Here is a 24268-nt window from a genome sequence, read left to right on the forward strand (position 1 = left end):
AAGATAAAGTCTCTGCAATCTTAAATATCATTTTACGATGAACATTATGTGATGAAGACATTATCGGTCATTCATCGTGACCACAGTGACCATATTGCGCGTGGAACTAATTGCAAGATAAACCGTACGACGACTCTTATGTCACTTTCCGTGCCCTCTCTCACAACCTGACATTATTTCGAGACGTTTAACAATATAGACACGATGTACCGAATAGATCTAGTAACGACGCTATCGACAATTCGGCTCGCCTTACTACGATACAGCAAACTACAAGAATCTCGAAACTATAAGATATCGTTATCTTAACTCGTCCTCCTGTACGTATACATATATATATATATGCACAATGCTTTAAACGACGGAAACGCAAACGACGGTAACCGGATGTTTGACTTCTCCCCCGGTACTTGGATAACAAGATACTACCCATCGGGAAGACCATCGCATTGGACTTTGGGCACTTTGGTACTTAGTACGAAATGTAGCACAAACTCTAGGTTTGATACAAAACTTTGCTTAACATTAAATATGTATAAAGAAAAAATTAAAGAAAGAAAGTTAGAAAGAGCAGACAAAAGAGGATTAAAATATATTCAATAAATATTATGGGAAAAAAATTGTATATAATTTTTATATAATTAAACATAAAATTTAATAATAATTATTTGCACATAAAGAAAAAACAAATAATCGTGCAATACATAATATAATATATACTAGCTGCAAATTTATTATAATGGTCTAATATATTATCTCTCGTATGAGGCAATGTCATAATACTGTATGATTTGATTCTCGTGCGCGAGCAATTTAACATGGATCGCGTAAATCGAGCAATGGCAGCACATACTTGTAATACTTGCGGTGGCACATCGACGCCGATAGTGGGCAACGAAGTAGGTGGCACCGGTCTAGGCGGTGCGGCAGCTGGCCTCTGCTGCTGCAAGCTCTGCCGGAATTCCGCCTGTCGTCTCTCCTGCTCCTGCAGCTGCTCCCGCATCAGTTGCAGCTTCAATTGCGTGCGTGATGTCGGCGTAGCTGTTTTGAAAGTCGGTGGACTGAAAAAAAGCCACAATATTTTTTACACGTAAGACTTTATCTCGAGATTTCTCTATAGATACTTTTGCCATTTATATTTGCGCTAACACGCAGACTAAAGCTAATCAAGAAGTAAAAGTTTGATTAAAGTAATATTTTTCTCTTTCGCTTTTTAATATATATTTTTTTAATAATGTTTTGCAAACAAATTTCTCAATAAAAATAAGCCTCTTAGTAAAAATTTTCGTTGCCGTTATTTTTGTAAGTTGTAAGTCATCCGTCAAATCAGATGACAAGCTGCATCAAGTCGTGCGGAATGAAGCTCGATTAATTATGAAGCCGCGCGATTGTTGCCGATAAAGGCGGGAATATTTAGCATTGCCAGTTGAGCGAATAAGTCGGGTCCTAAGTCCGAGGCAAAGCCAATTAATCTCGCAGCGCAAACACTATTGAATCGAACTATTTATCCGCGACGAGAAGACGAGAAGAAACCTCCGTAAAATCAATCGGCACGATTCGCGGCGATCAAATACATAAAAGTCATTAATGGATAAATGCGGATAATAGGCACGCCATTTTTAACTCGTGACACGTCACGTTACGACGAGAAACGTCAATCTGTTGACTCGTTTAAAAAAAAATGATGCTCAAGTCTCTAAAAACAAATATATTATATCAATTAATTTGCAAATTCTTTTAAACCACGATTTCAAAGAAAGAAATACTATTCAAATAGGATAATTATTAAGCAAAATTATGCATTATTTAAGCATTGATTAAAGCAAAATTTGACTATTGATGAAATTTCTCATCAGTATAAATTTCTCATTAACATAATGGATTGCGATAATAATTCAGTAATCATAAAATATAAGAATGTTTCAAAGAAGATAAAACGAAAGATAGATTTAGTACATTAATAAACATCCCGTTACGCAAAATGATAGTGCTTCGAGGTTGATTTGTTCAAACGAAATAACTAAACAGAAGCTGTCTTTATTGACGTCCTCAGTCGTTCTACCAAATGATATTAGAGAATTAATGATGCCATGATTCGGACGTAAATTCAAGTGATGATATTACCGAGTTTTGGCAGCGTTCGGCAAGATTCGCGCGATAAAGCGCGTGGAATCTCCCAAATTCGCGTATAACGAAACGGCCGTATAATTCAAAGCATATAATTTACTGCACATCGAAAGCCAGTAAAATAAGTAGAATTTTCTCTGAGCTTTGAAGGGAAAACGAACAAAATTTCACGTACATGTTGAATCGTGCGATCGCCTTTATTTTAACATTTATGATTAATATGGCGCGAATAAAACCATTTTTCACTCCCACACTATTAGCATTAAGAATAAATGTATGTCATAGAGATGTCCGTTTTGCTGCCGACTGAAGGACATTCCCAATTCGGGAACAAAGCCAAGATCTGGCCATAAGAAAGCCAAAATAGAGAGATTGCGCAATTCGAGATCGAGCGTTATTTCCCGAGCGTCTTTCGAGACGATCTTCCTTCTTCGATATTTCGCGCTTATCATATCATATATCCACTTTGTTTCGCATAACGAGAAGTTCTTCAAATTTTTCTTCAATCTTTACTAATTTTAATCTGTCAATATATTTTTTATCGATCTATCGCAATTACAATATTTAATAACCTTCGTATTTTTATTAATTTTATTTATCGTTAAAATATTATAAGAAAAAAGGTATACTTGCACATATTTACTGAATATAATCCGCGAGATGTCTAGAAACCGATCTAATTAAAAAATTCAACGATGCGACATTGCAACCGTCTTCTGCATTATTGCTCGTTGAATTGATTTTCCATAGAAATTTTTTACTTTAAATTTATAAGAAATTTGACAGATTCATTATTGTCTCGGGATAAGGATTAAAGAAACGCATCGATAACGAAACTTAAGAAATAACTGTTTAAGAAAACTAAATGATCAAACTTTGGAATTCAAGATTCAATCTTGTAGCCAATAGAGGAACAGAAGCGATGTCACATCCACAAAGAAGGACGCTGAATATTCGTTCAAGTCTTAAACTCAAAAGCCATCGTCTTTGTACGATTACGAAATTAAAAATTCTTCCGTTTCCAGTCGAGCGGCCGTAATAAAGCTGTTACAACTTTTATAATAGTAGTACCGGCTGGTTCGTGAAAGGCGATTTAATCAGAACACCGGCTTTCCCGGAGACCATTAAAACGTCTTACGAATTTTTCTATCGTCTAAAAGAAACAGATTTGCCTCTCTCTTTCTTAACACTTTTGTTTTTAAAGCTTTAACTTTTTTATCGTGATATTTACTAAATTTTCCTAATATTAATTAAAAATTACAATTTAAGATTTTCATTAAAATATTATATCGTATGGCACAATATTTAAAAAAGATGTAAATTTCATTCTCACTACTATTATAGATACATATATATATATGGTATATCAGAAAAGAAAGATATTTTTATTTTTATAGTGACGTTAATTTTATAATATGTATATTATAATTGCTATTAAAATTAAGTTTATAGTAATTCTTTTTAATATATTAAATAAAAAATCTTTCAAAATATATTTAATAAATTTGAAAAAATTATAATATATCGCCAGAAGAGAATGACAATTAGAAATAAAAATCAGGTATTACTAGTGACGGCTGAGTTCACTAGAAAACTTATGACCGATTAAAGAACGGAACGAAAATACTGATAGAAGATTGGAAAAGTTTGCGATGAAAAATTTTCTGCGGGTAAGGTTAAAGTTGAAATTGGGTACTTTTATTCCTTTCTGATAAAACTGTTGTATCGATATATTTGGTGGGAAAACTGAGCGTCGGTGAGTTTGATAATGTGTACCTTTGATTCCGGCTGTTTGTATTGTTTCAACGCTAGAATATCAAATTTTATTTGCCCGTTACGCCATTAATTAGGGAAATTAATATTGCTCCTAGAAGAAATTTGCCATTAAAAATCGATATAACCAAATTACTCTTGTTAAGATCGAATTAAAAAAAACGATAGTTTCATTTAGTAGAAATTTAATTACCTTAAAAATCATGGGGGAAAACTTTCGCAGTTGCAGAGATCGATTATAATTTGTTCGTCGAAATTTTATTATCACATAATTGACGAAGTTCAATAATAAACATCAAATATTTTCATCGATTGATTTCACACAATTAATATCTGTTATTTAATTATATCTCAATCTCACATATTCTACTAATAATTATTAACTAGTCATCTTGAAACTGATGATAATAGCAATAATAGTAAATCTGTGCATGATAATCGAAGGATTACATTAATTTACATATTGTTTAAATATTGTTTAATATTATTATACATGATATAACTCTCGTTATCGCCTGGACCGATGCAATCGCATGGATTTCAAATACGTTCGCGAAAGGTTTCGGCCGCAAAAGCTTGACTTTTTATAAACAGTCAATGGATCGAAGGTGACTACGGCGCACTCGTATATTTCACCTCGACGATATTGGATATTGGCCGGTCGAAAATAATTTTCGACTTTACATTGGATACCATTAATTCTCCAAGGTCACGTACGAGTCCGCTCGCGCAATACCCGCACGAATTTCGCTCTCCATACTACGTATCACACTTTTTGCCGGCGAACTTTTATACATGTCCTGCTTAGCAGACTAAAGTGAGAAAGGAGAAAGAGGAGGGCGCGATCGTAATACTGAATTTAGTGGTTATATAAAGAGCGACGGAAAATCGCTTATGGTAGCTTCATGCAAATGCGCGCGAACCCTCTCCGGTCTTCCTTCTTACTCACTGTCTCTCTATATGCAGTATTCGAGGAAGAATTCTCCTGCAAAAGAATCCTCGAGAGAAAGAATTTAAAAGTTATTAATAGATTTATTTTAATTAAAAATTAAGAATTATTTTATCATTAATTATATATTAATCTTGTAATTATATATATATAAGATGTAAAAAAATAATTTATAATACGCGAGAATTTTATTACAATTATTACAATATTAGAAATTATAACTGCTATAATAAATGAAAGTTTGTGTAACTGTCTATTAAAGAGGGAGAGGGAGAGAGAGAGAGAGAGAGAGAGAGGGAGAGAGAGAGAGAGAGGAAGAGAGTGCGTGTGAATTGAAATAAAATAAATATGATAATAGTATTTTTTATATAATTTTGTTCTACGTCAATCTTTTTTTATAATAATTTATCTTTTTTTATATATCATGCGCATTTTGTGTTTCAGTGAAAAAAATATACCACTGAGAATGCCCGAGCAAGGATCGCCGAGCAGATATTACAGGATGTGAAAGGTAGATGGTATTAATGTTATCAGTCTCGAAGAAAATCGGTGTAGCTCGCTGTCGCCAAAGTTTTATCTTCATCCCCGCGAAATGAATTAAGTGAGAAAATATAGCCGCACGCTCCTCCATGAGATGGTCGATATAAATCGCGATAATATGGAAAGCAGCTTCTTTGTCAGATTAATGTACACTTTCGACTAAGACGTCGGCTTCTCGGTCGAACGGGGCTGTACGTGCACAGAATTTCATCATCGAAGCGGAGATTATAGTCACGGGTGGGTTCTCGATCGTGAAATTCGAACAGCCATTTACTTCGATATTCGATATTCCAGCGGAGAAAATTAATCTTAATGAGTGAATTTATAATAAGACAAAACTACAATAAATAAGATAACGTAGTGTAAATATATATATATATATATATATATATATATATATATATATATGTGTGAGTTTCTATCATGTCCCTATAAGATATAGAATTATGGTAAAAAATTCTCTTGTCAACATCTTATTTTTGAAAAAGTCAGAAATATTTTTCAATATTTATAAATAATTTTTAATACAAGTAATGTATCGGTTTATTAAGTTTAAAAATTTTTTATTGCTTATGAAACAAGCGCGTAAAGATCGATAAAATTTATAAATTTGAAGCAGAAGAAAACAAACTTTGTAGCTTTCTGTCTGCAAAGTTCTCTATAGAATTGAAATGTACGACATAAAGATGAGATAAAAACTCTTGTAAGATACATTTGGTGTCATATTAAATGCCACGCCACCCTCGCATTCTTTCATAGCTCTCCTCAAGTTCTCCCAGCGTAGAATTTAATAACAGATCGGCGAGCGACCCCGCGTCCGCGAAACAAACTGGCTTGAAATAAATTCTTCTTTTGCCTCTCGCGTTCTTCAACGTCGCTAACACCAGCTACAAAAGTTTCGTGGGGTTTATGAAAAGCTCGAAAGTGTCGATTGATAATAACAATCATAATCGTAATAAGCAGGCAGCGGAAAACGATTTACCCTCAGCAGAGGAACGATGGAAACTTGCCGGGAAAACTTAATCGAATTTAACGGAAACGAGACGAAGGAGAGAAAAGAAGACGGGAACAAAAGAAAAGGAACGAAAAATAAGGCGAAGAGAAAAAATAACGAGATGGAAATACGATGTTAAGGTACGAGTGCCCCTTTGAAATATTATGCGACCAATACCTTGCGCCAGTAGGCACAGTTTCAATTTGCGACTTGTATCAATATGTCATTCATGTAAGCCGTCTTTCCTCACAATCTTGTCTCTTATCGCACGCGTTCGTTTCTCTCGGCGCATATTGTCAACCATCACACATACCGTTTGTGCTCCAAATAATATCATAGAAACTTGGAATACGATATAAAAATAGGGAAAGGGCAACATCGAACAATAATAAAAAAAAAAAATAAAAAAAAACCAATTCATGCTCGATAGCAACATATATGGCGAGCCAGATTTATCAAAACAATCCTACAGACGAATCCTTTGAAAATAAAAGATTGATATCGAATTTTGTATTGCAAATATTTCCATTAATTTCGGGTATCGAAAATATCTTTTGGTTGCTTCCTCTGGGAAATGTCCTGTATAAAAATATGAAATAAAACAAAGCTTGACGAAAGATGTAAGAAATACAAAAGACTGAAAGTAGAAGGTAAAAGTATAGCTTGCAATTAACAATGTTGAAAAGTGAAGAAATTTTCCATGCCGACCGGAATTATACGGTGCACTCGATTAATCTACAGTAACGAAGCTTTCTAACAAAGTGCACTTAAGTCGTTACGCTTTACTAAATGACCACTACCTTCCCTGTTATAGCATTACAAATTCTCCACCGTTAATCACAATCCGCCCAGGCGAAAAGATCGCGCGGAACGTTTTGCGTCGATTGAGTGTCGCTTTAATTCGAGCAGGGAACTTCTAATTGAAGCTGATGGGAAGAAGTAACGATTATTATAGCAACACTTTTTTTCTCTATTATATACATAAAAGATAAAAACTTATCATGAAATTCTCTATACAAATCTATTTTTAACGACATACAATATTATAATTTACGCAATAAGCAAAAAAATATAATATGTGTTTTTTTTTTTTTATTTCTACAAATTCTCTCTTTCCTCTTTTGATTGTATTTTTAAATATATTCTAAATAAAAAATTATGTTAATTAATACCAAGATTTATGCTAGGGTTTCAGATGTAATATTTATTTGATGATATTTTTAAAGCAATAGAAATCGAATGTCAATCGAAATCGATCAGCGCATACTAGTAGCGCGATGGATTCAGGTCCGTTTAGCTCGGAATTCTCATGCGAGATTACGCTTTCGCAAGAGAGAGAGCTTCTCGATGCGGAGGGTAAACGCGGAATTTGCTAGCCGGAAAATTACGCAAGTTGACCGTACGGAATCTCAACCGTAATCTTCGGCGCGTACGTGCATATATACGTGCGGTGGCTATGAATCGTGCCAGACGATCGGACGATACGGATTCGGGTTATGCAAATGCGAGAACCGAAGAGAAAGGAAGATAGAGAGAAGGAGAGTGAAAGAGAAAGAGGGATGGAGATGGGCCGATACGTTACAAAGCGCGGAGGCGACGTTACCGTTACCGTAACCATTCTCGTTTACCGTAGCGGAACCGGGGGAAGGTAATCGAAAGCCCCTGGACGAAAATCAGGAACAAGGTCGTGCGAACGGCGACCAGCACGTTTGCGCGCGCGCGCACGAGGTAATTAGCCCGTGCGACAAAGCGATTTAGCGAGAAATTATTCGCGATACGGTCTCGGAGTAACATTTAACGGCGCAAGGATGGCCGTCGGGCTGGACTTGTGTAATTTAATCGTGTATGAATTATGCACACACCAAAATCGGTTAATTCCATGTGAGATATATATTGGCATGGATGTATATCGAGATTGGATACCTTCCTAAATAGAAATGATTTCCTTCTGAAATTATTTGTTTGTTACTGCTATTAAGGCGTGAAATCATACGATGAACCGTTATTACGGCAAAAGTAGATTAATCGCAGCAGTTGTAAACAGAAATTTGCACTCATAAGCCATGGCCACCATCGCTGATGATAAATGCCCGTGAGTTAAAAACACTAATTTTCAAAACGAAAATGAGTATATATTGTCGGAATGTATGATCAGATCTGTAATATTTATAGAGCCAAACCGGCCACGGAGTATAATGGCGTATTTTGTCAAATTGAGAAATAGTAGCATTAAACACCAAAAATTCGCATGAAAATTTTTTAATTTTTTAATTTAAATAATAACAGCTTTTTCATAATTTTATACAATTTCTATATTTATTTTCAAATTTTTTACTCCCAGCGAAGAAACTAAAAAGTTCTTCCCTTGTATTTCTATCTATTGTATTTTTAGAATAGTTGGTTGCGGGAGAGAAGAGCTAAAAATAAAACGTAATAATCTCTTATACTAAAAATAGCCAAATTAGAGTTATATCTAAAATTATATCTATTTGAAATTCGCAAAATCATTGTCCCTAGTTATATATAAGTGGTTATATCGTTATTGCAAGCGATTTAAAAAAATGTGCGTTCCTCCAAGCAAAATAGCGATTCATTTTCGGAGTGTCGGAGAACGCGTTTCGATTTGGATCCGATCCAAACGTCGAAACGCACGTATGGGAAAAAAAAACCGTACCAATATGGATGTCGATGTTTACATTAGCCTCTAGGCGAGTACATTTTCGCGCATGTACCGGGTATCGGTGCGATAGGATCGGAAGCGAAAAATATCTGATAATTTGTGCGCACCCAAGTACAGTGTACGCGCGATGAATCGCACCGTCGCGTTTCCTGCTTTTATCCGAAAGAAAAAAACACACCGGCTAATTTATGCGCGGCTATTATTGGGAATTATGTTCCTGTAACTTCCATATTCATTTTCAGCTTCTATCCAACGACAACGGCGCTCATAATTTTCCTCCTGCGCTCTTTTCCTCAATAGCCGTTCGAGGTCGGCCCCGCCGGTATAACGCCGAAATTGTTTGAATATTTATGACGCGTGTGCGTAATTGTGTGAAACTGTTTTACGCGATGTATTTTACGCGTATCGATAATCGATGAAGAAATGACAGACGTTTGTAACAGGAAGAAGAGACGGTTAAATTCAAATAATTTCAACGCGCGATTTATGTTGTCCTATGACAAGCTCTCGATTAAATGTAACGCGCGTGCTAAATTTAACATCGGGCCATTCGAGAGAATACCATACAATAATATTACTCTGATAATAATGTTATAATTAAATGCTTTGTAATTATTATCAGGCCTTAATTAGTTATTTTTTAGATATCGTTAACAATCGTTTAACATATCCGTTAAAATTCGCTGATTTTAACGGATATTATTTTCCACCAACAGATTATGACGGAAGTTTTCGGAAGACGTCAACAAGTGACGAGATTGCGCAATATATTCGAAGGCCTGGTTGCAATTCGCATGGCGCTTCGATGAACTTCGCGAACGGATGTGGCGGATACTCGCGTCGTTGCATCCGCTACTGCACACGCTGGTTGCTCACGAGCAAAGTGTTGTCTACGAATCGAGACTGGCAGACGAGTGATTCGCGTTCAGTGACGAGTTGCGACAAGGACGTTTAAATTTGGATGTAGTGTTTACGACCGACTTGTAGACGATGTTCGCGACGATCAAATACAACGCGCATGAAACAAGGAAGACCGGTGTTCCTCGTCTCGAGACGACGGGGAACTCAATACGCGCCGTCAACTGCCAATGGATTATAAACCGAGGAATAATAGCGATGTAAACGCTATTATTCCTCGGTATTGAACGGCCGAAAAACCGGCGGAGAACGCACTGAACGGAGTGATTTGCTCACATAGTACTCTCGGAATCGATTTCCTCGTCAAACAAAGATAATGTATAGAAATCTATAAATTCGCATTCTCTCGTCACGCTCTATTTTTCCAAGCTCGGAATTAAAAATTTACAGTTTAATTTTTATGTTAACATAAATTTTTATGTTTGATGTGACGATTAACAGTCCTTGAAAGCTTTTTATTATTGTGCGATATTAAAATAAAAATAATTTAAAACGAAACTGAAATTTTCATATTTTATCAATCTTCAAGATAATAATCAATAACCAAATAAAGACACACCAGAATTTCATGATTTTTTTTATAGAATTAACTTACGAGAATGTTACTTATTCACACGCATGCAACTGTCAAAATAGCTGTACTATCTTTAGTTTCTATAGAATTAGTGAGACAGTCACAGTTATGGAAGTGACGATGTATACAAGAATTCGTGACCAATATTCCAAATTATTTAAAGACAAAGTTGATAAGCAGAAACAAATGATTATAAGTATCGTATAATCATTATAATTACGTCTGTATATATTATTATTATGTACATCCCGCCAATATTATTAAAAAAAAAAAATTAATATACTCCTAATAATTAAAATTCCAAAAAAGTCTTTTAAAATCTCGGACAAGAGGCAATACGGGGTAATCGAAACGACTGCGAAACGGGTTAAAATTAACGGCAAATAATATAATTGTATGGAATGCGCACATATAACATCAGACACTAAGGAGTTAGTTCTCGATCGGTGCAGTACCAGCCTTGCAGTCGCGTGGCACGCAAAGATCGTGCTACGGTGGAATGGTTGTCGGGCGCGACAACCGGGGCGAGTATCCCGTCGACGATCGACGGGTCCATCTCAAGGATCATCCGCAGATCCTCGTCGATGCCGATGTGGACACGTACCCGTTGTTGTTCGTCGTCGATGGGTGAACGCGTGATATCCGAGATGGGACGATCGTATGGAAGAGACGAAGCCGCGAAATGCGACGTCGCACGCGTCGGCGGCGACGGCGGTGGCACCGACGTCGACGTCGTCGTCGTCGTCGACGGTCGCCGTATCACGACGTCGTTAATGCGATCTAACCGCGACACCAGTTCCTCGAACTCGACGATCTGTCGCGCGGTATCGAACACGCCACCGCCTTGCATCGCACGTTTTCGCGCGCGCGCGCGCGATCAGCCGGCCCGGGGCGTCGCGACGCTACTACTAAAATCGGAGCAGCATCGCCGACGACAACGACGAACGTTGACGATGATGATGACGACGACGACGGCGGCGACGGCGGCGGCGACGACGAAGAAGTGCCAGGTAACCGATGGACGGGATGCTCTAAACACGGATCCTGTACCGTCTCATTCTTCTTCTCCTTCTCCTCTTTCGCGAAACATGAACAGCTGACGCCTGTCTATTTTTCTCGCTCCCGCCACGCGCGCATTTATTTTCACTCCAACTCGACAACGACGATGTCGCGCTCCGACTCGACGCTTCTGAAAACCGTCGCGAGACACGTGTTTCTCTTTCCTAAACAATCGTTTACGATCGTTGATCTTATTTGTAGCATTCATAGAAAAATATCGCAGTATGCGAAAACGATTTATAAGAATATTAAATTAAAAATTGTCTATTTAAAAAAGATTTAAACTCCGCAATTAAGGCTTTAAGTATATAATAACATAAAAAGAAATTTTTAAGACTGATCAATAATAACTGTGATCGCAGGCTTTATACATATATACTCTAGATCATAACTCTGACAGCATAGATACCGCGGTGTAAGAAAAATTAAGTTCTGATTAGCGTTAACGACATTATTGCAATCAATCTTTTTGTTATTTATTCAAATTAAATTGTAAGCTTTTGAAATTAAATGTATAATTTTTACAATAGAGCACGTAACATTATCTATATCTAAATTTATACACAGAACGATGTATTTCAAATATTTAAAAAATAAAATGGAATTATAGATAACTTGGTTATCGATACTGACGTTAATAGAATTATTTTTTTTCTTCGATGATGATTAAAGAATAGATATATACACATATTCGTTATAATTGTATGTATTTTATTTACGCGTGTTCCTGTCACACCAATTTATTACGCCTAAATGATATCTATTTGGTCAAAAAAGACACATATATAAACTAACTCTATGAAACTCTCGACGACGAGACTGCTCTGTGCATACACAGGTGCACGATACGTCTTGCATCATATTCTGTGCGGCATGGCTCATCCGTTCGAAGATGCGTTACGTAACGTGTACAACGAAGAGCAGCTGCCGGCGAATGTGTACGATCGCGTACGGCAAACAGCTTGAAAAATAAAAAAAGGCATCGACGCAAAAAAAAAAAAAAAAAAAGTTCCACCGCGTCGTGACCGAGGAAACTGTTATCGCGTTTTCGCGAGCGCCGTGGCGGCGACGGCGACGAGCACACTTATCGGAATTTCCAGTCATTGCACCGACTAATACGAGTATCGAGCCGGCTCGTGCCGGATTCGTGGCAGCCGTTCTCATCCGTCTGCTACGAGAGAGAGGGAGAGAGAGAGAGAGAGAGAGAAACTATCAGTATTCGCCATTGTCTGGCGAAGTTTGCTGGCTTTTGTCGGTTCAGCTCGGAATTGCGTCTTGCAGAAAGAAGCGTATAATGTTGCCCACCACGGATATATCTCGCACTCTCGTAGGAAAAATTGTAATAAAGTGGCATTATTTCTACAGTCACATATATCCGCATTCGTAACAATGGAATCAAAGGAATCACCGACGCGTTCGCTGATTATTATGTATTACAATTTAATTAATTTCTAATTAATTGATAATATTTCAAGTTCTATATGAAAAATCATATTATATTAAACATAGAATTTCATTAAAGAAAGGGAAGAGAAAAAGAGATAGAGAAAGATAAGAATTATGAAAATATTTATCTATATTATGGAGACATTCATTATCAATATTTGCATTATTATTATTATTCCCAATATTAATTCTGATCTCATCATTATTATTATCATTATTGTAATTACAATGCAATGAAATAAATTAATATTTGCATATATTAAATGTCGAAAGCGGAAGAAAGAAAAGAGCTTTAAACTCTCGCATTACATGATAAAAACGAAATGCTTTTCTCTCACAAACGAATCGTTCAACTTATCGAAATCGTTATCGCGCTCGCTGATAACGCATGATATTCGCAGGCACAGCACTCATTTCACACGATTATATATAAAATTAAATTAAATCTGTAAATAATTGACTTGAATTATACGAGATCGACAACATTGTGTCAATGATGCGGACATTAAATGATAAATAAATAAAAAAAAAAATCTAAATTCTAAATTAGATTAACAATGATCGTTGTTTAATTTTTGCTTTATGAAAAAGATCTAAAGACTGAAAAAATTATGACTAGGCAATGCGTGCAAATTATTTCGTGTCCTTGCGAGGTAAGGAACTTGCGGCGAAATCAACGGCTTGACAACAGACGTGACAGATCCTTGATAGATAGGGAAAAAAACCGGCACACCAGTTTCCACTGCGCACCGGAAAAAAAATCGCGATTATGAGAATCATGTCGCATGACTTTAGATAATGCGTTCTTTAAATTTGTATCAAAAGAATTCGAAAAGATTAAAATTTAACTACCAATTAATCATACAATTTGGATAAGAGAACTGTTTCCTGGTAATGTCACGGTTGAAAAATCTAGACGTTATCATACGATGCGACGAGCATTCTTGAAAACGCCGGAAATCGCGTCGTCCACTTCCAGTACGAAGGTTAATTTGCCTCGAAAATTATGCGTAGAGAACTAGAGTGGCGTACGGAAAATGCGTTCCTGCTTTTAAATTTAAAATTGCGACCAATATAGATTTCTGATATCATTTCTCCGCGTCAATGACTAAAAACGCACTATTTTGAATAGTTGAATCTTTTACCGAGCGTCCAATATATTTTCAATCTTAAAGTTCTATGAAAAATATTACTGCCGAAACATATTAACCCTTTCTCATGCCGGAATATTTTATAAAATAATAAAAATTGAAACATTTTAAATAAGAATACTGAGAGTTTTTAATAATAATAAAATTGAGATAAAAATAAATAAAATTGTTTACATGCAAAATTAATAATTTTTCTCGACTTTCTAGTTGTGTTACTATATCTTGTAATTAGGTAAAAATAGTTGAAATAGTTTCGTGGCTTAAAATTACAAGCTGCAGACTGTTTAAAAATTTGAAGTCTGTTAAATGGAAATCGTGAAATAAAGAAAATAAACTAGAGGTAGAGAATTTAAATAGATTCTGACAAGAGGAGTCAGAGAGAATATGAAAAGTCAAACGCTTGACACGTATATATATTCATGTTCAATTAACAGTAAAAACAACCATTTGATACGAAGATATATGCGTGTTTCTTCAGAGATATTTCTATATTATATATAAAGAATAATTATTGTTTACAAATTATCAAACTATTAAAATTCGATTAAATATAGTTTTATAAAATTTTTAATGTGTAACTTTTCCACAAGATATGTAATATTGTAGAATTTAACAAATTAAAGGAAATTGAGATTAAGGAATTAAAGGAAAGAAGATGTAATTAAGCTGTCAATACAAAAAGTGAAGATGTTGATTCTTATGATGCATCTTGTATGTATGTCAACTAATCTCATATTCAGTCCTAGAATAAATATGATTCATCACATTTACATTCTGAATCGTGTCAAGTCACGAAACATTTTTCAAGGTCTATAATAGTGATATCTAGTGATCAATCTCAATAGAATAAGCCATATTTCCTTATACAAAGACTATTTAACCTCGAAAACCGTGATCGCAAATATTCCATTGTATAAATAAATGTGTCACTCGAAGCGAACAGAGATGTGCCAAGAGTATTTATATAAAGTAGTACTTCGTTTTCTACTTCCATTGATTGCCTTTATCAAAGAGATCGTTGATCCTTCGTTGAAGAACTCCTACCTTCCTCAATATAAACTTAAAAGCAATCTAGCTGAAGATCTATCCGATACAGATGCTTCATGGGATAGCATACGAAATTCAAAAATAATGATTCGACTTCTAAAACGACTTCTTATCAACGCCTTCTCCGTCTTCCTCCTTTCTCTCTCTCTCTCTCTCTCTACTTATTTTTCTCCCCCCCCCCCATCCCTTCCCGGATCTCCGTCTTACTTAATTGTTTCGTATTGCAACGCGATCTCCTTTCCATTCGATTGTATTTCCCCAAACGATAAAGCATCACAACGTAAAATAGGTCATTGATTTCACGATGCATGACGAGATGCGATTCACTTAACTCAATTAGAATTCATTGCTAATAATAAAAAAACGCGCACTTTGCTAATTCCCGAAAGATTCTTGATAACGATTATCCATCTCTCAATATTCCAGCTGAGAATCGTTATTCTTTCGCATATGTACGTTTGGTAAACACATTACTACTACTGCTCGTTAACGCGCTAACGTCCGCGTCACGTACTGTAGATTGTCACATCATAGATTGCCGCGATCAACGTCATAAGCGAAACGATAAACAGTAAGATTCTAAACACCAAAACTTTTCCGCGATTAGAACAAATACATTAATATAAAATTGCTAAAATGATAGCTATTCTCTTATATATTGTGATATAGAATTATATTAATTAGATGATAAATATAATATAAAATAAAGATAATAAATATAATTATTCTCTCTCTCTCTCTCTCTCTCTCTCTCTCTCTCTCTCTCTCTCTCTCTCTCTCTCTCTCTTCACTTCATAGTAACAAAATTAAAATGTTTTTCGATTGTCAATAAATAAGTACGATAGAAACATAATAGTATATTCTTCTTTAGTGAGAAATTCTTCAAGAATTTAAGTACAATATACCTTAAATATATTCATTCGAAGTTGTTCATTCGCCGCTGCATCTATTCTATGCGTAATTGAAATTTTAGCTTAGGCTCGTGTTGCCTTCTTTGCGGATATCAATTAACGCCCGGTGGATGAAACTGATTAGAACGCAAGAACTTTCGGGAGCAATTCGAGCACACCGGGAAAACTCTCGGAGACTGTGAAAGTTGATATTCGCGGTGTGCGCTCAGCTTCTCGTCTGGAACTCGCGGATTGTTGGGGTACCCGAGAGAGAATCTAACACGAGTTAAGATCCATAGACTGTTCATCGAAGATAAACGCGTGTTTTCCTGGGAGATCGCGATTACCAATCACGATCGCTTGGAACTGTCATTGCTCGCGATTTAGCGAACGCAAACGAGCCTTTATACACGTTGTCTCGTCGATAGAATCATAAGTAACGACATGCCCCTTTTATATGCCATTTAAAAGCTTGGTTACAAGATGCAGAGTCCACTTTATTCAATGCGTAACAGCAAAATCATTATAATTTGCCGAAACGTTCAGTATAAATTTTTTTTTATTTTATTTTATATCCATATTTTTTTACGCGAATGTAATTTTTTTACGAGATTTAATTTTATTTTATCGAATAATTTTACAATTTTTGTACTTATAATCTCATGTTTTGCGATTCTTGTTAAAAAGGAGATATATGCAAGGTTTGATTGGATTTGATTCGACTTTGCAGTCAAAATTGGAATTGGAATTTCTTTTATTTTTTTGTCCTTCCTATATATACGCGAAATGTAAACGCTATATGTGGTTCCCACTTCAATCGATGAGTTACTATCGTCGAGCACTGAAGGCTAAAAAAAAAATCTTTTTTTTTTTTAAATAAATTTGTGCCTGGAGGGGGAGGAGGTTCGCGTATTTTTTAAATATTATCCATCAAAATTCGTTAGTATCCATTTCTTTCAAATCCTACATAAATTAAACGAGACAAAGAAATTGTAAACAAAGAAATAGTAAATATAATATCAGTTTCACATTTTTTAATAAACATGTAAATTACATATTGTTATAATTTATTTGCCATATGAAATATATACGTATATTGATAAGTTTGACGGGAATAGAGCGCATCAAATCACGCATTTATCATACCACTCTTTTTATTTTCTTAACGATCCTATTTTCCCTCTCTTACACGATTTTATTCCAATGTCTTGAAAGAATAGCCAGTTAGTATTATATAGAAAATAATTTTACTGATTATATTAAATAATATAATGATGAACGCGCGATATATTTCGGGAAAAAGGTCTAAATATCGCGAAGTTTAATGATTCAAACCAAGATTACCAAGATTTATGAAAAGCTAGCTAATTAAATTACACACCAAATTATTGCAGCACTTTATACACATCCTGTTTTTTTTAATAATCTGATTAGATAACCTACTCCGTTTTAAAGGAGAACGTGCATATGCATTTAAGAGTCATAATTCACTAAAAATAAAAGAATGTTTAGCAATCTGTAAATCATAAATCATTAAAAAGATAATTGATTCGTCAAAAACCTTGTGCACCAATCTTTACAATTCAATAATAACAAGTATAAGAATAAGAAAATAAGAATATTGAAAATCTCTTGAAAAAAAAAAAAAATATGCATCTAACAAAAGATTATGTGTGAACCAAAATTATATGTATATATAAATTTCTATATAAAATAAATTCGTAAAGCTGAATTTTTTTTTTAAGATTACTGCTACACGCAAACGAATTTGCATATTTCATGTGTGTATTGCAAGTATTGTACATTTCGCGTACGCCGTTATCGCGCACGTACATCATCAAACAAAATTTCATCCTGCAAAATTTATCATATCAGTGTGTGACGCGACATGCTATAAAAGATGAATATATATTCTCAATGACAAATATGCATATACTGATACTCCTTAAGCTCTCGTCGATTCAAGAAATTACATTATCAGTTTTTACTTCATCTCTCTTCAATACCTCATTTTTTCAATAACAATATCATTTTTCTTTTGCATAATAAATATAATAATTATTTTTCTTTTGTTTCTTCCTTTTCTTCACAACTCTCTCTCTCTCTCTCTCTCTCTCTCTCTCTCTCTCTCTCTTTCTCATCAATTAAATTTGAATCACTATGTTAAGGAAGAACATGCAGTTCTATACGCACGTGTCTATGTTTAAAAGCCAATCTTATCGCTATTCAATATTACAACGATCAGAAGATCGCATTTATATAGATAACGTTATTGTATTAGCGATAATGATCGAGTTCGATTACATTGTGTTTATTATGTCCTACATAATATAATTATTATGATTTTGATTTTAATCATTAATTGCTATATTATTTGTTAAAATAATATAATATGAAATTTGCAATACCAAAGATTGGTTTAACTCTTTTAATATTATTAATATTATAATTTTAGAATGTATTTGAAAAAAAAATTTGATGTTCAAATTTTTTATTAAATCATTTAATATAGATTAGTATATTTTCAACATAGATTCTCTGTATATCGTGTAATGTTGCCTAAATTTATATGCCATATCTAAGTCGTATTAAAAACAATTTATTACGCGTTAAAGATTAAAGTTTTTTGATACTCGTAATGAAACAGTGAAATTTCTATATTTTCTGCTTCTTTGTAATCGTTCGCGCGGTGCAGCTTGGCGATATCATATTCCAAATAAAAGCATACTCCGATACGAATCGCAAAACTAGAGTTATCCGCCTCCTTTTATTTGAACATCGGCACGCATATTCCGCATAATTGTCGTGTCGTAAATGAAATTTACGTGTCCAATAATTATGATTAATGGATCCATGGATTAATTTCATTATCATTTGTTACCGCAACAATGTCAATGTTAATTAAACAGAATTATCTCATGTATATCAGTTTGTTTGATCGAAGGAATATATATATTTTTTTTTTAAGTATCAACGGCGTCGAGATGACGTACCTGCCGGTATCAGGCGCGCGGCTTTTCAGCTCGTAGTACATCAGTTCCTTGGTGGACGTCGACAAGAGGGACAGGGCCTGCTCGAATTCGTCGTCGTAATCTCCGACGATGGCATGGTGGGCGGCCGTGTCGGCGATGCCGAGCGCGGTCGTCAGGTCGAAACCCATGTCGACTCCGGACTCGTCCATCGTCGCGGAGCTTCAAATGTGCCGCGCGCTGTCGCGCGCGCGACGAATCACGGCGGACCGGGCCGAACGCGCGCGTTCGAAACTTTCGTAGAGCTGGCGGGACGCGATGCGTCGCGAAAGATAGCGATAACGAGGAACACGCGTGAAGAGGGATAACGAATGTAGACGGAGAGAGGAATGCAAGAAACGACGCTCTCTCTTCCTCTGTCTCTCTTTTTCTCTTTCCCACGGGAGGAATCGATGGGATTATTTTGGGAGAGACAGACTTTTTACGGGAAAGAGAGGAAATAGAATTATGGGAGATGGATCGTCACGGCGCGTCTCTGATGGATCACGAGCACCACGAGGAGACTCCCATTTTGCGGAAGTGTCAAGAGTTTTCGCGCGACTTGTTGGCGTTCGCGCGTGCACGCGTGCGCGGCTCCGTGACGTTTCTTCTAGGTTGCGACGCGCGTTCCATCGCCACCTTCGCGCGCGTTCCTCGAGATTTATCTCAGCACTGGCGACGACGACGACGACGACGACGACGACGAGCAGCGACGACGCGGCGACGTTTCGCGAGAAGAAACGCACGAACGAGAGGACTGACGGACGCGACGAGACGAGCGTGACGCGCGTATGTATCGATACTACGCGGATCGCCGACGGAACCGCCACAGGCGTCGCGGCGGCGGTAGCGGCGATGGCGTCTGACTTATGACTGTCGCCATCTCGCGGCAGACCGGCAGTGATCTTTGAAATGGAAAGCTCCGCGTGGGCGACCTTCCGCGGACTAGCTTTCCCAACGATCTTGTGGCTTGTGGCGTAAGAAATGTTGTAAACAATAACTAGCAAAATAAATTATGTTTGTATAACATTCTCCCTCTCTTCTCGATATGTTTCCGATCTCTCTTTTATTTAATATATCTATATTAATTTACCCGTATATAATGTGATATCGACAAAAATATTTACCGATGTATATATATATAACAATTGAATTTTTAAATATTTGATATTAATACTTGCTGCGAGTGATATAGGATGATCGAGAAAATGATTAACTTCTTCTGAAATTTCTGTGATGAATGAAAAATGTGTTTTTTTCATACTTATACACGAATTGATTCAAATATTATTATAGTCTTTAAAATCAAGTTACAAGCAACAAAAAATTTTAATTATATGATTAAATTATATTGATTAAAGTAATTTATAGTATAGGTGCGATTTAATACTTTGAAGAACGCTAACAATTAAAATTACTGGCAAAATATATTTTTTAGTTTTTAATAGAAATATATTTCCGCGATAAAAAAATACATTCAAATAATAGCTATTCTCTCTCACATTAATATTCAAAAACACATTGCTGAAATTGTGCTATATGTAGCATAATTGCAAAGTGTTTTTCTTTCCGATTAGGTAAACATTCTAAGAATTGTTTAGCTACCCGTACTAAAACGCGATCCAAACACGAATGTTTAACGCGAAAAGAAAGACAAACAAAAAATATATTATTGTACGCATATTTGACAAAATAAACATGCATCAGCATAATGCGAATGATTACCCGGTGAAGTAATTCGCGAATATGCTGACTTCGATTGTCCGATACTACAATCATATTATGACCTCATGCAGTATCGTAAAGTTCGTCAAAATCATCGTTACTCGGATCTGTCGTGCAAATAAATTAATTAGGATAAATTATTCGCCACGAGTCGCCATGTGTTTGCGATTATACGCTATACTACTCTCGATATTAATCCTGCCTGAAATACACGCGATTTATCCGTTCAATGAGGACACTTTACCGCTAAGAATCTCGAGAAAGCTGGATGATTATTGGCAAACCTACAAGGTAAGGTTTAAAACGCGAAATATTCGGATAGCTAAGCTTTAGAAAATATATATTTTATTATTATTAATTTTCACATATTGAGATAATGGAAGTAATTTTACTTAAGAATTATATATATTCACACGATTAATTTTCATTTTTATATTATAATTACAAATTAATTTTTATTTAAGTTTACGTACAATATGAATTTTAACTTTTCTATATATCAAAAAATTGTATAAAAATTGAAAATGCTGATATTATTTTAACTTAATGTTTAATAAGAAAAAATATATGCATCTTGTATACGATGTTTCTACGACGATGTTTCTAAGATTGCATATACATTTGCATACATCTTGCAAGTCACACAAAATAACTACTTAATCAAAAGATAGACATCTATAAAAAAGAAAAAAGGTCATCGCAATACACGTCATAGATATCAATGCAATCCGCATATAATGTTAATCTATGACTACATTTACACTTTTATTTTAATCTGGTGATAACTATTAACTTAAAATATGTAATTCACCCATTTTAAACTAGCGTCTAACTCTGATTTACAACAGTATTATAATATCAGTTGTTATAACACCGATATAAATTAACGTTTACACGATACTTTAAGTCAGTAGTCAGAACTACGGATGTTAATAAATCAGATTAATGGAAGCGTGTAAATGTAGTTATTGTTTTCGCGATATTTATGAGCAGACGCAGTTTAATAAAACGTATACGGGAAATCTGGAAAACACGAGGCGAACGGCTTGGGAACAAAACCTCGTGGAGATTTATAAACACAACCTAATGGCCGCCGCGGGACATCATAGTTACACCCTGCGGGATAATCATATTGCCGATCTCAACACTCGACAGTACATACGCAATATGGTTGGTGACTCTAATGAGCCTATAATTACGAAAATAAAAATCTACTTCAAATTTTAAGATCTTTAATTTTAATTTTCGTCGCAAAAAAACTCTCCCTCTCTCTCCCTTTTTCATTAGACTTCAATAGATAAAAAGATCTTTAAAATTTTAATTCTTTATTGCAAATATTATATGAAATAAACTAATTAAAAGAAAATCTAAATAAATAAAATCGCGCTAATCATGTTTCCTTCTCTTAGGTGAAACTGATACCGAGTCAAAGGCGCCGATTGCCAACCGAACCGATGGTATCGGCGGTTCTGCAGAACCCTCACAGCGTACCAAGGCGTCTAGATTGGCGCGAATACGGTTTCGTCACCTCGCCGGTGAACCAACAGGACTGCGGGAGTTGTTACGCTTACTCGATCGCGGAGAGTATACAGGGACAGATTTTTAAGCAAACCGGCATGCTGCTCCCCTTGAGTGCACAACAGTTGATAGATTGCAGCACGGCGACCGGGAACCGTGGCTGCGTCGGCGGTTCCCTCAGGAACACTTTGAAATATCTGGAAAAGTCGAAGGGTCTCATGGCCGGATACCTGTATCCGTACAACGCCGAGGTACGCATTGCTCTTTTTCCACCTGTCGAACATACGATTTGATATTCCGTCGTAGCATCGTGTATAAAATGTAGCATTCGAATCGCTCTCGCATGATTTGCAAAACGTCATAAAACGTGCATCTCCTTTGAAATTCAAAGAAAAGGAAAATTTCTTCTCCCCATCTCATCTCTTCGAATCTCTTTTCTTTTTTTCATTTCATTTCTTTCTCATTTTTAATAATCCCGCAACAAAAAAATATTTATTTTTTTTTTAATTAGTGATCATTAATCATGGCTATACATGAAAATTTATTGAATAGCTGTATTTTAATAAACTCGAATTTCTGGATTTTTTTTCTTACTGCCTACACGTAAAAATATATATATGATTAGCGACTATGAACGAAGGAAGCTGACAGTGCAAATTTAATTATCGCAATAAAGAAGTAAACGTCAAGGTTTATTCCATTATTTCGCGAATTTCCTCTGGTCGGAAATATAAGAGAATCTGTGGAAGATTTCGACGACGAAGATCCAAATTATGCCAATGACGATAGTCTTCTGTAATATAAATGACGATGGCCTTGTCAGCCTCTCCCCCCCCCCTCCCTCCTCTCTCTCCATTAAAAGCAAATATGCTTTACACATTTTCATATCATACATCAAGGCTACTTATTTCATAGATAATTAATAAAGTAGCGTGATTATTGCCTGTTAAATCGTGCAATAAAAAGAAGACGCTCTTATCTACGAGCCGTTTTAATTTAACACTACAATATATTGACGATGGAATTCAGATGATGCAACGGAATGCGAAAAGTATGACAGACACACTTCAATTTAGTAGTATCAACAAATGTGTATGGGCAAAGTGTTCGCTGGGTTCTTGAATGTCAATTTTTTCCTATTAAACTTGATTCTTTTAATTAAAAGATGTTACACATTATCGAATATACATTTCATTGAATCAAATTTAAGCTTCATTGTATATATCAGCTACTTCAAATTTAATCGAGAATAAAAGGCATGTAATTGTTTTAAAAAATTCAGCTAAGAATTAAACGATGTAAGATTGTGATTAGTAAATATATTTTTTCTAAAGGATTATTTTTTTATTCTGTCACAGTTTTTGATCAATTTTAATCACATTTATTCAAAAATAGCGTTTACACATACATACATACATACATATATATATATATATATATATATATATATATATATATATATATATATATATATATATATATATATATAATTAGAATACATTTCAATAATAACAGCGAAAATAATTGTTTTGATAATAGTTTCATGCGGTCATAAAACTAATCAATTATTTAAGAACAGAAGATTAATTTTGAACTCGAAAGATCTTAAAGACGATCGCTTTTTCATGGTGCAAAAATAAATAGATTATAGATAGATCTATAAAGGGTAGTAAAAAATTAAAAATTAAGTTATTATAAATATTATTATTTAATTCATTCTATTAAATAAATTCATGTCTGATAACTCTTAAATTATTTCAGCAAGGAATGTGCAGATTTCAAAAGGACCTGAGTGTTGTCAATATAACGTCGTGGGCAATTTTACCTGCTCGGGACGAAAAGCTTAGTACTCTGCGTTGATACCACTGC

The 24268-nt window shown here is 35.2% G+C and overlaps 2 protein-coding genes across 2 annotated transcripts in view; one reads left to right on the top strand and one right to left on the bottom strand.

Annotated features, from left to right (window-relative positions):
- Mitf (transcription factor Mitf) overlaps window positions 1-20069 on the bottom strand; it is a 59469-nt gene extending 39400 nt beyond the window's left edge. The window contains 2 exon segments of the mRNA XM_070294953.1: window positions 854-1061; window positions 19142-20069. Coding sequence (XP_070151054.1) covers window positions 854-1061; window positions 19142-19329 — 396 coding nt within the window. The 5' untranslated portion in view covers window positions 19330-20069.
- Window positions 20070-20913: 844 nt separating this feature from the next.
- Ctsl4 (Cathepsin L4) overlaps window positions 20914-24268 on the top strand; it is a 5755-nt gene continuing 2400 nt past the window's right edge. The window contains exons 1-3 of the mRNA XM_070294294.1: window positions 20914-21172; window positions 21875-22051; window positions 22291-22650. Of these exons, the coding sequence (XP_070150395.1) occupies window positions 20939-21172; window positions 21875-22051; window positions 22291-22650 (771 nt within the window). The 5' untranslated portion in view covers window positions 20914-20938. The remainder of the gene's footprint in view (window positions 21173-21874; window positions 22052-22290; window positions 22651-24268) is intronic.

The sequence above is a fragment of the Polyergus mexicanus genome, unplaced genomic scaffold (genome assembly GCF_030449975.1).
Source record: "Polyergus mexicanus isolate NDT 795.1 unplaced genomic scaffold, iyPolMexi1.0 SCAF_4, whole genome shotgun sequence".
NCBI classification, from domain to species: Eukaryota; Metazoa; Arthropoda; class Insecta; order Hymenoptera; family Formicidae; genus Polyergus; species Polyergus mexicanus.